Source organism: Sarcophilus harrisii, chromosome 5, assembly GCF_902635505.1.
Source record: "Sarcophilus harrisii chromosome 5, mSarHar1.11, whole genome shotgun sequence".
Taxonomy (NCBI): Eukaryota; Metazoa; Chordata; class Mammalia; order Dasyuromorphia; family Dasyuridae; genus Sarcophilus; species Sarcophilus harrisii.
The window spans coordinates 250,720,124-250,735,550 of record NC_045430.1 but is presented as its reverse complement, the minus strand read 5'-3'; the positions used below and the strand labels follow the sequence as shown (position 1 = coordinate 250,735,550).

At 36.8% G+C, this 15,427-nt stretch overlaps 1 protein-coding gene across 1 annotated transcript in view; it reads right to left on the bottom strand.

The window, feature by feature from the left end:
* The window catches only part of ACAD11 (acyl-CoA dehydrogenase family member 11), an 87,428-nt gene that overhangs the window by 58,967 nt on the left and 13,034 nt on the right, over positions 1-15,427 (bottom strand). Inside the window, exons 3-7 of the mRNA XM_031940121.1 lie at positions 11,050-11,175; positions 9,302-9,463; positions 4,555-4,719; positions 2,711-2,852; positions 2,152-2,273 (exon numbers count right to left, since the gene is read on the bottom strand). Coding sequence (XP_031795981.1) covers positions 2,152-2,273; positions 2,711-2,852; positions 4,555-4,719; positions 9,302-9,463; positions 11,050-11,175 — 717 coding nt within the window. The remainder of the gene's footprint in view (positions 1-2,151; positions 2,274-2,710; positions 2,853-4,554; positions 4,720-9,301; positions 9,464-11,049; positions 11,176-15,427) is intronic.

The following is a 15,427-nucleotide window of genomic DNA, read 5'->3' as shown; positions in this document are numbered from 1 at the left end:
AAGCTTTCTTTCTAGTATGGGAAATAACTTGTGTACATATGCACATACTCAGAATATACACGTACAAATAAAAGTACATACAAAATAAACCCCAGATAATTTTGTAGAGTAGCATTAGTAATGCTTCTTGGAGGAGATGATGTTTTAGACAAGCTTTGAAGGACACTAGGGTTCACAGAAGTGAGTTGTTTGCCTAGAATCACAGTCTGAACCCAGATTATCCCGATTCTGAGCCTAGCCCTCTACAAGCATTTTTAGCCTCTCTCTAAAGATCATCAGTGATGGAGAACTCATTAGCTGAAAGAGATAGCCCACTATCTAATGAAGCAGCTAGCTCATTTTATCTTTGGACAGCTTTTGTTGTTGAGACATTTTTCTTTACCCCAAGTCAAAAATTGTCTCGCTTTTTCTTCCCTCTGTCAGCCCTAGTTCTGGTCTCTGAGTAAAACAGAATAGACTTAATCACCTTTACAAAGGAAAAGCAAGGGTTTCTTCCCCAGTTTTGCAAGCCTTTGCTTATCTATGCTAAATATCCCCAATTATTTCAAATTTCTCCCATATGGCATAATTTTAACCCTCCTTATTTTCCTGTGTAATCCCAATACACTCACCCTATCTTCCCTAAAATTTGGAGAACGGTATGATCACAACATTTTGGATGTGAACTGAGGAGGAAAGAGAACTACTGGACTATCCCCTACTTCTTCCCTTATTCTGGACATGATATTTTTCTATCCAAAGTTTCTATTACCATTTCTAGCTGCCACATCACATGGCTGATTCATAATGAATTTTTAATGCATTAAAACTTTGGGCTCTTTTTCATATTATTTGATGTGATCATCTCTTTCCCATTCTATATCTGGAAAGTTGGTTTTTAAAAAAATCTAAGTGTAAGTCTTAACATTTACTCTAATTAGATTTCATCTGATTAGATTCGGCTTAATCAGGCCATTCAGATTTTCTTAAATTCTGATTCTGTCAACCAACATATTAAGTAATCTTTCTAGTTTATATAATCTGGAAATTGGGTTAGCATACCATCTATGTAAAAATATAAATTTGAAAGTATGGTATATTTTATTGCTAAATAAAAGATAAACATTTTAAAGTAGCAAAATGACAATGATAATAGAGAATTTTTCCTTTTAGAGTCATAATGTGGGTTATTCTTGCCTATCTACTAGTATTTATAGCTAGAGTCCGATAAGAGAGGGCCAACCAAGATTTTTAATCCTTTTCCATTTAGGATACAAAACCAATTCATTTCAATTCTAATTAAAAATCTGCTATGTATCAGGTCCAGTGTGGTGAAAAATGACACAGTCTTTGGGGAAAAACCTCAAACATTTACTAAGCAGCTACTACATGCAAATCTGTATTAGGTCCTTTCTGTTTCTGCCTTTAACACTCAAGCCTTCTCCCATCTATCACCATTCCAAAGTCCAGCTTTTTTTCTTGCTTTCTTGTTCCTCTTTGGACTTGTTAGTGGTCATGTGTGCAGAATCAGAGGGCTGGAACTAAAGGGAATGTTGGAGATTACCTAAGCCAACTTTTCCCTGTAGTCAGTTTTCTTATTTTGCCATCAAGTAACAAAAAGATTTAAAGATTCTCTATTCCTGGCTCCTGTGTTTCATATCATTTAAAAATTTCTGCTGATCAACAACTCTATCTAAAGCATTCATCAAAGAAAACCAAACCCCAATACAACAGAATCACTTATCTAAAGAGAAAAAAGTCTATGAAATATTTGAATCTATTCTTAATCTGCTATTCATTCCATATAAATTTTAATAGATTACACAGACTTTAATACTAATAACAGTGCTTTCTTTATTCCAGCTAGACAAATCACAGTAATAACTAAAATTTATTTAGAATTTTTATCAAAAGTTATCTCATTTTATCCTTATAACAATTCTGGGAGATGGGTGCTATTATTATTATTGGAATTTTACAGATGGAGAAATAGAGGGAGACAAAGGTTGAGTGACTTCTTTAGGGGCATACCATTATTAAATATCTGAGGCCAGATTTAAACTCAGGTCTTCCTAACTCTAGGTCCAGCACTCTATCCACTGTTCCACGGAAAATTTGAATTTTAAAAACTGTCCAATATTAATCTCTGTGTATTATAAACTAAAGAATTACCTGCATTATTCCAGCTAATTTAAAATATGAAAGAGCAAGAAAGAAGTTCCAGTTAGGAAGTGCAGTGCTAATTCCTCTGCAGCGGCAATAAATTAATGCCAGTTCTTCTGCTGATGGTATCCCTATAAAAATAAGACATTATTTAGCTAAAAAGTTATAGTATATATTTAAGAATGTATATTATCATATATATATATATATATATCTGTTTCAAACTAAGTAAATCAAATCACATAACAATTGACTTTCTAAGCTTTGGTTCTCTAAAACACATTAAATACACTAGACCAAAATTTGCAATTAATTATTAAAATGAAATTTCTGAAATAAAATATTGAAGATTAATTCTCTATTTACCTATTTTAAACTTCAATTTGGATTTTTATTATAAATTCAGTAAAATCTAAGAATAAAAACCTTGCAAGTTAGTCATAATTCTACAACAATAAGATCATTTAAATGTCTAAATCTGGTGGATTACTGAAATATTATAGTTTCAGTTAGAGAAAATGAAATAAGTCTTAAGGTAAGCCATTTGTACAAAGCTTCAGGTTTATACCTGCACTATGTTGCAAATTATTACTTTGATTTAACAGTGGAAGGTCCTTGGGCAAAAAGAAGATGGAACAAAGATATGCTAAATCTGATAAAGGATGGCCAATGGTTGAAAGCTCCCAGTCCAAAACAGCAATTACACGAGCCTTTAATTTAAAAACAAACAAAAACCAATAATTAATAAGTTAGAACTTCAAATTGACTTTTAAAAAGGCAAATAAATTGAATCAAATATGTCCACACTCTCACTGCTTTGCAAAAAAGAAATTGTGACCTTTGCAATTATACATAGCCATCTTTCAAATAATATAGTGCTGACTACCCGACCCCAATTTGTCAATTATCCAAACCCATTTAAATATTTCTGCAGACATAAAAAGGTTTAGTGAAGTAAGAAGCAGACATTACTGGCTAAAAATATAGTTAAAAATTAAAATAATAAAAAATATATAGTTTAAATTGTACATTTTAATTATCAAAGTTATAAATGTATAATAGGGCAGGTAGGAGCATACTGGATAGAATGCTGAATCTGGAATCATGAAGACCTAAATTCAAATATGCCCCTGGATATTTCCTAGCTGTGTGACTCTGGGCAAGTCATTTAACCACAGGGCCTTAACCCATTCCCTAGGTCTTGTCTCTCAAGTTAAAGTCAGGATGTGATGGGCACAGTTCTCATAGCTGGAATTCACCAGACTGAGGAAATCACAAATCTCCTAAACCATAAATAAACTTCCATCTCTTCATTCCCACTATCCTCCTCTGCTCCCAGGACCCATAACCTGTAATTGCAGTGGACTGACCATCTTGATTTACTGTGACTAACTTTATGAAAACTCCACCATAGGCATCACTTCAAAGAGATTGCTCTTCTTTGTAATGCTGTGGATGCTGTGGGGAGTCTTTCCATCTTAAAGAAGATAAAAAATGAAAGGACGTGAAGTAGGGGATGAAAAAAAAAAAAACCAAGAAGCAAACCAAATATGCAAACACAGACTCTTTAAGGAATCTTCCTTTTTAATTAATCTTCTTCTTCTTCTTCTTCTTTTTAAATAACTGAGCTCTAAAACTGGATGGCAGCTCACAGGCCCCTCAGGGAAGTACACAACTGCCATCAACTCAGGGGGTCCAACAGTTCAGGGGCTCGAAGGCAGCCAGCCCCACTATGGCAGAACTCCACCCTACGGATTTTTTTTTTTTAAATATAAAAATGAACTCTATCTCTGCCAGTTTCCTCCACCATCTTGGTTCCATGAGGTGGGGCCAAGCAGGACAAGTCTACTTAATTACTCTCCAACATACAAGCCCTCAAAAGCCTCAATGCAGGCCTAGGGAGCACCCTGCACTACCTTTTCTCAGGCCTAAGCTAAACATCCCTGGTTCCTTCAGTTCTTAAAGCATCCTCCCTGGTTCCCTAAACACCCTGGTGAATGCAAACACAAAATCCTTTTATTCTTTCATTTTGTCCTTCCTTCCTTGGCAACTTGCTCAGCAATATTGTTCAAGATCACATAGCTAGTAAGTATCCGAGGCTAAATTTGAACTCAGGTCTTCTGGTTTCCAGGGCCACTTTGCCACCTAACTGCCTTCCTTTGATACATTTCTAATTATATCTCAGCCATCACTCCCTCTCTGTAGGGTTTTTACCCTACACAGAATACACTGATGCCATGAAACTTTTCCTCCCATGCAATAATAAATATTCTGATGGGTAGCAATGATCCTGGAAGTATAAACAAGATGAAGGAAGTGGCTCAGATGCCTTGGATGGAAAAAACATCTATTTCAGACTTTGCCCAGTGCTAGCCCCAGCTTCTGGTTTAATTTACATAGTATTTGGAATACCTCTTTTGGATGGAAAATCAAATTATCTATTTTAAAATCCCCATGAACCAAACTTTGCTCCTTATCCTGATCCGGCAAGTTTTCCATTAACCAGACAGAAAGCTGGTTCATAGCAGGAATGGTCTGATGAGCTGCAGCTTGATATTGCTTTGTCCATGTTGACACCTGCAGACAGATAGTTTGTTTTAGAAATTAAAAGTAAATTATAAACGATTTTAATTTTTAATTTCACTATTAAACAGCAGAATTTCTATGGCAAGGTAACACAAAGCACCCTCCCAGATCTTAGCACTGTATTAAATCTTCATGTAACTGGTGCTTAGTATATACTGGCTCATTGATTAAAGGCAAATAGGAGCTATGAAATAAATTCACCCCTAAAAACACTTCACAATGATTAATTTGTCTTAGGACAAATCAGATATCATATCAGATCTTATTGTGAAGACAAGAGTCATTGTGGCCATTGGCCATATTGTGAAGACTTAAGTCTAGTCAAAGGATTTATTATATATATGTTAATATTTTTCACATTTGAAAAACAAGACATTATTCTATTTTTTTGGAATGTTTATATAAGACAATCTTTCAGACCAGCCATCGCAAGTTGTTTAAGATATTACATAAGTGAACAACAAAATAACAACAGGAGGAAGTTAGTTTTGTGACTAAATAAACTCAATACAAAAACATGTTTGTTTAAGTCAAGCACTAAAACATCAACAGGATAATTTCTGAGCTAACAATGTTCAATTAATGCAAAAATGTGCTCTTAGAGTAATAAAGAACTTTTCAAGAACATTGATGGCTATGACTATTTAGTGAAAATGTAAAGCAAGGAAAAAATGATTAAATGACAATTTTAACCACTTTACTATTTGAGATACAAGACGCTCTCTATTAATACTAAGGTATTAGGCTCTAAACTTTTCATTTTCTTCACTTAAAAATGTGGATATTAAAAAAATTCCACTAATTAAAAACAAAATGTTTGTTCTACTGATTGGTTATTGCTATAATCACACAGGAAAGGAAGCAATATTACTGCTAGCAAGTCCTCAAACTTGAGAGACCCAAATTCATATCATTTCAAGCTTTGGACTTTCTGAAGGGTCTCCCCATTTACAATTTTCTCCCTTCTCAAATTTATCTTCCCAATCTTTTCCAGTAATATTTCTTAAAGTACAGCTTAAAGCATGCAATACCCTGCTCATATAAAGATCAAAAATGGCCCTTTATATCACTTGATCAAATTAATGTTCCATTTCACAGCTTAACTTTCAGTCTTCTTGATAAATTGGCCCCATTTTATCTCTAAGACCCACCTCTCGTTTTTCCCTTACCTTCTGTTCTCTTCTGGCCAAAATTCTTAACAACGTGCTTATATAGAGAGCATCAACATGTTTCCAAATCTAAGCTCATGCCCCTCTTCTCTATCCCTCCAAATCCTATCTATCCTTAAAGAATCAGCTCAAATTTCACTTTCTTCATGAAACTGTCTCTCCTGTGCTAGTTCATAATGATTTTTCCATTCCCAAACTGCTATAGATTATTTCTGGGGCATATCAAAAAATGTAGCATACCATTATAAACTCTTACATATGATTTTCTAGTTGTTTCATCTATGTTTATTTTAAGGTTTAAGATCTAGAAGATGCCTCAGAGGTCAGTTAATATAATCTCTTCACTGACCCAGAGATGGGAAATAATTTGCTCAAAGATCCAAAGAAGTAGCAGATATACTTACCCATATACTTATGTGTGAATAGTAATCACCCTTAAAAGGAAAGAGGGGGAGAAAATGAATAGATTTCTGTTGTGTTCTACAAGTAATCTAATCAGAAGTTACTCACTGAGTTCACAGATATGTCCTGAATAAAATTCTTTTCAAAACTGCAAGCTCCAATACTCTTAGAATCTCCACAGATTCTGAATCCAATCCTTTAACTATACTTAAGGCCTCTTGTCTTCACATTAAGATCTGATATGCCTTCTAGACAGAAATTTATCTTCCATTTGTTTTGTATCTTATCTAACCCAGTGCAGGGTATGCAGCAGATATTTAATAAGTACTTCTTGATTTTATGGGGAAAAGGAATCATTCATAGAATTTACCAATCAAGCATTTATTAATTTTTTTTTTACTATGTACCAGTCATTGTGTAAGACAAAAATGAGATAGTAGTGACTCTTACATTCTAACAGGAGAGACAAGTTATATGTGGAAGGGGTGTGTGTGTGTGTGTGTGTGTGTGTGTGTGTGTGTGTGTGTTACAGGTAACCCCCTCTCAGGAAACTCCTCAGAAAAATCTTTTCATAGTCATCCTCCCATTAAAAAATGCTGACTAGGCTTTTTGTGATGCAGGAATGAAGTTCATAAGAAAGACTGGAGCATATATAAGGATCTGAGCATCATCTTTATAGAGATGATAACTGAAGTCATCAAAGGTAATAAGATCACCAAGTGAAAGATTATTTAAAAGGACAAAGAGAGAAAAGAAGAGAGTTCAGGATAGAGACTCTGGGTACAGCTAGAGCTTGTAGACTTGACACGGATGATGATACCTGAAAGGTAGGAAGAAAGTCAGAAAAAATCAGAGTCACAAAAATCCAGGAGGAGAAAGTGGTCAGCACAGAGACGGCAAGGAGCTTAAGAACTAAGAAAGAGCCTTTCAGATCTTGGAATCAGTAGATCACACACACCTTTTGGAAAGAACAGTTAAAGTTGAACAAATGAGTTCAGAAGCAGGACTAAAAAGGCCAAAAGGAAGTAAGGGGGAGGCAAATAGATGATTTTTGGGGGTGTTTAGTTGATAAGAAAAGGAGAAATACAACAAACGCTAGCAGGGCTGGTAGGATCTTGTTTTTTTTTAATGAAGGCTGGAAAAGATGCAGTCATATTTGTAGGCAATGGGAAGCAATGAGTAGAAGAGGAGACAATACTGGAGAGAATAAGGGAGAACAGCTGGGACATTTTCCTGAAAAAGCCAGAGGGCAAAGGATGGAGCATACATGGGTGAGTTGGCCTTGCTTAGCAAGAAGGATTGCCTCTTTGTTAGAAGCTGGAGTAGTGAAAGAGATTATAAAATCATAGATTTAGAAATGGAAGGGATTTTCAGGGGCCATGAAGTCCAATACTTTCATTTTATGAGAGAGGAAACTGAAGGTACAAGGTAAAAGGACTTGCCCTGGGTCACTCATCCACTGAATTTCAAAGGAAAGATTTGAACTCGGGTGTTCCTGACTCCAAGATGGGGCAAGATGATGTTACAAGGAAGGATCTTAAGAAAGAGGGAGCCTGAGATGAATGACCCCCCTTTTTTTGAACTATGAAGCAAAGAATTCTGAAGACGAGAAAGGCCAAGGGCGAGGGCAGAAGGTGCCTGGTGCAGCCCCCGGGGAGAGGGGCACAGAATCCATGAGCGGGGAGGACAGTCGGACCAGAGCCATGAGAGGCCCACACAGCAAGGACCCAAGAGGCTGTTTCAAGAACTCTGTCAGCAGGTGGCCAGGTGGTGCAGGGGTAAGGAGCTGCCCTAAGGTCGAGGCCCTGCAGAGAAGAGAATTGACACAGAGGAGAGTTTCACTTGTGGGCCCAGAGTCCTCCAGGAGGGCAGAAGAGAGATTCAGACAGAGAAAGGTATAGGGAGAGATGGAAAATCTCTGAACACAGGAATGGAACACCAGGAAAAGGCGGAGGTCTGATCACCCCTGTGGGAAGCTGCGACAGAGGGAAGGCAAGTGTGAGCTGTCTCAAGAACGAGAAAGCTGGGCCGTCTGAGGGTCACCTGCATGAGTATCAACAACTCCTAATATGAAGGCAGGGATGGGAATGGAGGAAGAAGGAGGCTGCGGGCCAGATCCTGAACTCACTGAAAAGGGGAAGACCTTCCTTCGGTGGTCAGTACAAGAGATGCCAAGATCTGGAATGGTCAGTGAGTTCAGACAGAATGACCACCGGATGAGGAGAGGCTGAAGGAAGAGAGTTTAGAAGAGGGGCTGGGGGTAGTCTGATTCGCTGCCTGGACCACTGAGTCCGTGCCGAGTTCTGGTGGGGGCTCCTGCAGGGCCATCCAGGAGAAGCCAGCTCGGTCAGTGAGTGCCAGAAGAATGAAAGAGAAAGAGAGGAAGAGGACTGACGAAGAAGTGTGTTAAGTCCAGAGAAGCCTAGAGGGTCCGGTGCAAGGGCGGGCAGATCTGAAGGGGACCAGTGGTGGGTTAGGGCTGAGCTGGGCGGGAAGAAGGAATGAATAGCTTGGTTTCAGAAGGGCAGGCTGTGTTCTTCACCCTTTGGAAGGTTCAAGAAAGGAGTGCTTATCAATATCAAAGGAATGAGTCCAGGAAGAGGATCAGTGGATGGGGGAAGCTCCAATGATGAACTAAATGATTACAAGGTTCAAACTCTCCTCCCTGCCCTGGTCTCCAAAGTCCACAGTCCACAAATAAGTAAACTAAATGGCCAAGTCTCATTGACAGTGCAATTTCCAACCTGCCTTTAACAACATGGAACAAGCAGCAGAAATTTTTTGGAATGATAGCCTGACTTGAAAATTTAAAATATTCCCTTTATGCTAAGGTGTGTGTGTGGGGGGGGGGGGGGGGAGGAAGAAGCCTTTTTAAGGTTTAATGTTAAAACTCATATTTTTTTTCATGGTTCATACTTTAAAAAATTTCAATATATATTATTTCCAAATGCATTCAAAATTCTGATCTGTAGTGACTAAGAACAATTAAAGATGTACATTACCTGTCTCTTGCAGTATCCTTCTCCTTTACCATATACTTCCAGACCCAAGGTCTGTATATTCAATGAATGCAACCGGGCCAAGGTTTCGATCATAGCCACATATAAGGCAGATCGTTCTGCTGGGCTAACTCCTGGAAGTGTGAAATCGCGAAAGATGCGACCCTACAAAAGTCAACATAGTAGAGATTTTTAAATTTTCATAGCTCATTTGTTACTATGCCATTTCAGAAATGATCACCATCCTTCTTTATTTCAATATCCAGAAACATTTGGGATAATGGGTTTGTAATAAAAGTCTGGAAAATCATTCTTTCCAGAATTTATTCTGGAAATATTAATTTCAAATGTTGGGTTAGAAGGATTTTATTGCTGTTGTTCATTAAGAAAAAGATCATATGGGAAAACACAAGTTAGAACTGATAAAAATCCACAACTACAATTTTTACATTCTATGCTTCAACACTATCTCAATACTTTTACCTTTCATAAAATTTTGGTTCCTTATTTGGGAGTTAACTTAAAAAACAAACAAACAACAAGAAACCCTAAGAAACTCACTATCATCAAAGTAAATTCTCCCTCCCCACCCCTTTAGTCGTTTCATAGATCTGTACTGACATCTAGAGGATAAGGGAAGATTTAGGCTTGTTTACTCTAACAATTGACTGGAGCTAGCTAAGATTAAAGGAAAAATTAGAAATTAATTTTGATTGCATGACAGGTAAAAGTTTAAAACTATGGGGAAAAACAACCTTTATTCAATAAGTAATGAATGAAGGGACACAAATAAGCATGAAATGTTTAATGAAATAAAAGCCAATTGTAAATAACCATACAAAAAATGATCTACAATCACTAAGAGAAATTCAAGTTAAAACAATTTTGAGGTTTCATCTTATACCTACCAGAATGGAAAAACAGGAAATTGATAAATCATGTAGAGGCTGTGGGAAGACAGTCACATTCTGCACTACTGATGGAGTTGTGAAATAGTCTAACCATTCTAGATAAATATAATCTATACTAGATTCTACTAGTATTATACTAGAATTATACTAGAAAATTATACTAGAATAGTCACTAAACTGTACATACCCCTGGACAGAAAGATGCCTCCTCCACTAGGTATATGTCCTATGGATAGCTGAGATAGAAGAAAAGGTATATATAAAACTATTTCTGACAGCACGTTTTTTAGGCAGCAAAGGGCTGAGAACAAAGTGGATACTCATGAATTGGGGATTAGCTGAACAATTCATGGTATATTCATATAATGAAATACTATTTCACCACGAGAAACAACAAATTTCAGAGAAATCTGAGAAGACATTTATCAATTGTTATAAAATAAAGTAAGTAGAACAAAGAGAATTTACACATTTTCCATAAGATACCATAACTTTGTAAAGGAAAGATATCATGAAAAAATATCAGAATTCTGATCACTGCAGTGACCAATCATAACTTCAGAGGTGAAGTATGGAAAAAGGCAGATGTAGTCAGACCTGACACACTTACCTGTACATTGTAACAAGAGAGAATTCAATCGGGAGTTGTTAGGAAGTGACATTGATGTAAAAAAATAAAATATTTAAACAAAAAAAGAAAAGAAAAATACCACTTGAATTACCTAAATTTTAGGAAATATTTTTTCCACTTAGCAGCAGCTAATAAATAATAAATAAGTGATAAATCCATTCTTTTGATACTAATAAATAGTGATAGTACAATAATGTATATTAATTTACCTGTATATGCTCCATCACATAAAATTGAGTTCCAATCACAGAGACATCATTGCAGTAGAGTAAAGGCTTAGGGACTGGAAATCCATTGGAAAACAAGGCTTTCTGCACATGGAATTCTCTGTCAATCTAAATAGAATAATAAATTATTTAACATTCAAAATCTCAGTGCTCCTGATGTGTGGTTCAACATTTTTTCAAAATAGAAGAGTATATAAAAATACTTATATACCTTAGCCTTTGAACTATGGGACAGTGTGGTGCATTGTGGAAAAGAAGAGAGGATTTGAGTTCTGGATCTGGAGTCAGAGGACTTGGGTTCCAGTTCTGACTATGTGTGTGACTTGAAGCTAATCTCTTCTCCATTTTGGGAGCCATTCAAAATGAAAGATCAAGTTAGATGACCACAAAGGCCTTTTCCAGTCTAAAATCCATGAGCCTAATCACTTTTAAAATGTATTCTTGTTTTTAATTTATCTGTTAGAACAGAAAATATTTACAGGGTTAGGTTAGTAGAGATTACTTTATGACAAAAAAACTAATTGTCCAAGAATATTAGAGTACTCAATTCCCTTCCGAAAATCATATTAGTTTCTAAATTATTAAGACTCTTAAAATTATGAAATTGGGCTTTAATTACGTACAAATATAATCTCATTTTAATAAATAACTCCATAAAGTCTCAGCCAATTTAAATCAATTGTGAGGTGGCCAAAGATAACAAGGGGAAGAAGTCCAAAGCTATGATCTCATCAGGGCAAGGAACTCTTGGTGTAGATATTCCCTCTACCAAGAGAGATCAATAATTACTAGGTAATGTATCATCTTGGAGAATTGCCCTGAGTACTATAAGATTATGAGACTCATCCAATGTTCCATAGCTAGATTATGGTTTGTACCCTGGTGTTTCTAATGCCTGGTCAACCCTATCTCCACTTCAGTCATCTGCCCCTTCAAGCCTATATCAAGGACATTATTTCCACGTCCAAGCTAACACTGTTTTGTGTCCTATGAGAATTCTAGCTGAGCTGTCTATAGCTCTCCACGACTTAAATAATTGAATAAACATCAGCAGGTTAGTCTCTGAGTTGTAAATTAAATAGTTTTTTTCTTCTACAATGAAAACAAAACTTTTGATTTGTTTAAAAAAGGAAAAGAAGAAAAGGGCAAGCTCTCTTGGCTTCTATAATCCCCCTGGTTCTCATTTAGCTCAGTGGATATCCTGTATGTCTCCTTTCCACGTCTCTTCCTCTCTAAGTTCTCAGGACTGTTTCTGAATTTATATCCCAACACTGCTACTTAACCAAGGACAAGCCACTTAATTTTCTGACCCTCATCCATAAAATGGGAATAAAAATATTGAGTCTACATTGTTGAATTTGTGTGACAGCTTTAAATGTCACCTCAATTCACATATTGCCAGCTCTTTACCTCCAGTCTCAATGTGCTTGGCAAGTTCTAGATCCAATTTCCCCAATTCCTGTTAGATTTCTCCACTTTTAAGTCCCCCCACTTCAGAGACAACAAGTATGGAACCAGCTTTCTCCTCCTAACTTCAACATTCCTATTAATATTAGTTCTAGTTAATTTCTAATACAAAGATACTAATCACCAAACACTTATCAATGTTAATCTGAACTGATATTGGTTCATGTTGCCCTCCATTTTGTAGTTTACAAAGTTTTGTCCTCACTAGTAGCAGTATTATTTCCCCAGTGCCTGAGGTCACATGGCTGGAGTGGTCCTGAGGCAGTCCATTTCCAATTTCTGTGCTCCTTATTTCTAGGGTTGACATCACCATTTCCCCTTTCACCCAGAGTGGAAATATTGGTTTCACCATGGACTTCTCTTTATTTCGCTCTCCTACATTATGACTCTGTCACCAAGAACTGGCCATTCTGCTTCTGAAGTATTTGTGAAATCTGTTCCTTCCTTTCCCAGTTATCACACCAGCACCCTCATTCATTAGGCCCTCACTACCTGTTGCCTAGACTACTGTGCTTGCCTCCTCCATGGTAACTGCCTTGTCTCTCCAAACTAGTACCAGAATAATTTTGTGGGAGTGCAGCTCAAGCCACTGTCCCAAAAGCTTCAAGTTCTTCTTATGACGTACAAAATAAAGCTCGCCCTCTAAACCAGTTCAGAGTTTAAATGCACGTTCAGAGTGCTTTGGCTGCCATCTCTCTCCAGCCCTCACTGCCTCCCTCACCCGGATCACAGGCCATTTCCCAAGCATTCCATGTCCCCTTGCTCTTTCTTGTATCCGCTCCCATCTTCTTTCAGCCAGAGGGCCCTTCCTCTCTACATCTGCCTCAACTAGCCTTCTTTGAGAGTCTCACAAATTCCTCTCTCTTAAAAAATGTATCCAGAGACTTCCCTGATTCTCATGGACAGAAGAAATGGTTTTTCTCCCTCTGACCTTCCACAGTATTTTGTGGAATTTAAAAATTACATTTCCATACAGTAATTATTTATATACAAGTTTTGCTTTTCCTGTCAGACTACAGGCTAGGTGAGAGCAGAGAACTCTGCATTTAGTGCTCCCAACAATGCCTAGCAGTGTGGTGTTCACTTAAGATCATGATAAATATGCTCTGATTAAGTGAATGGATGAACAGCTCCTTTCACAAGTCTTTGCCAATTTACTAGACAACGTCTTTCATATAGATGCTGTTATTTAGTAAAATCTTTGAATAAATTCCTGTATTTGAATGTTTTTCTATGCTTTTCTTTTTTTTAGGAACAAAATTTATTTCAATTTGAAATAGAGAATTTATTTTAGGAGAAAGATAGGAAAATCAATTTCTATCAAGTATTTCTGGAATAAGGAGTCAGGCCTGACATCAGAGCAAACTCCTATTATCTCATCTAGGTGGAAGCCTAAGCATCCATGCTGCTGACTGGCTGGTACAGGGGCCATCCCTTCTGTCTTGCCTCTCTACACTTCTCCACTCTGACAATTACAATAATACATGCATTTCAAATGGCAAGGTTCAAAAAAACAGTATATTATATAGTATTTTTAAAAATAAGTTAATGTTTAAATTGTCCATGTCAGGATTGTAGAACATACACATATTACCAACTAATTTCCGCCACATTGGTACCTTTCAATAATCTCCTAAACTACTATGAGAGAGCATTGGTACAACCATACTTCTTCAGAAAAAAGAGGAGGTGCTACAATAGATTTTATTTTTGTTGGGAACCTGGAACATCTAGACTGAACAATGACAGAATAAAACACGGGAGGGGTGTAATGGGCTGAAACTCAGTTGATGCACTGAGATCCGAGTATTTAAGGCTAATTACCAATTGGACAATATCTATTAGTACATGCTCAGAGAAAAAATGGCCCTGCCCACTACTCTGTGCAAGCTTGATTTGTTGTAAGGAGACTGGGTGGAGGATTGAGAGGGTGGAGTGAGAAAGCCAGAGTCACTCCTGGCCAGCTTCCTGCAGCCATTGCTCTTTCTTCGGTTTACATCCAAAAAGAATAAAGATCAAGGACTTTTGCTGATCCTGACTCCGGCTGATTCTAAAGTATCCAGGGTGCTAATGTGGTCTTCACCGAGGGATGCCTAGAAGGGGCAGTTTGGCTCAGTGGTGCCCCACTCAGCTGAAAACAAAGCCAGAGCAGAGAGGCAAAGAGCTTGGGCAAGTGTCTCTAGGCTTTTCAAGAGGCTTTCACATTTTCTCTTCTTCTGAAGACCTGACATATCATTTTCATAATTATAATTAGGTATGTCCAACACCTGAAGAATAGTTACTTTGTCAAAGCTTATATTTAGTTGCTATTAAATAAGATGAAAATTCTATTCACAAGCTATTTTAAATTTTTTCTTCCATTGAAGGGTTATAAGTATAACACAAGTCTCAGAACAATACATCTGTTTTACGACTTCAATTCAATAGAGCTATGTTCTAATGGATGTGGAATTTCCTCTATCAGTATAGAATGGGACTTCTCCCTGCATCTTTTTTTTTTTTTTTTGCACATGCTATTCCAGCTCTTTCACAGAGAATCTACACATGGGATGGAGATTTTTTCCTAGTGTCTGTTTTTTTAAAACATTTTGTGGGACCTTTGATATAGTTTTACATGTGATTTAAACAAACAACAAAATGTAAAACCTACATAAAATGACTACAACTAAGAACAAAGTTGTTGAATGATTGCTCTCCCATACAGGATTCTAGGGGGTTAGGCAATGGCTCATGATTAAATGTTTAAAGATAACTATTTTTTTATTTGAGGTTCTAACTCTAAATTGTTTTTCAGTGGAATATAGAAAGAAGTATAACCTTAACAAACCTATGAAATTACATTTTTATTGGCTTTGCTTAAAGGAAAAAAATTTTAAATTTATTTTATGAGTTT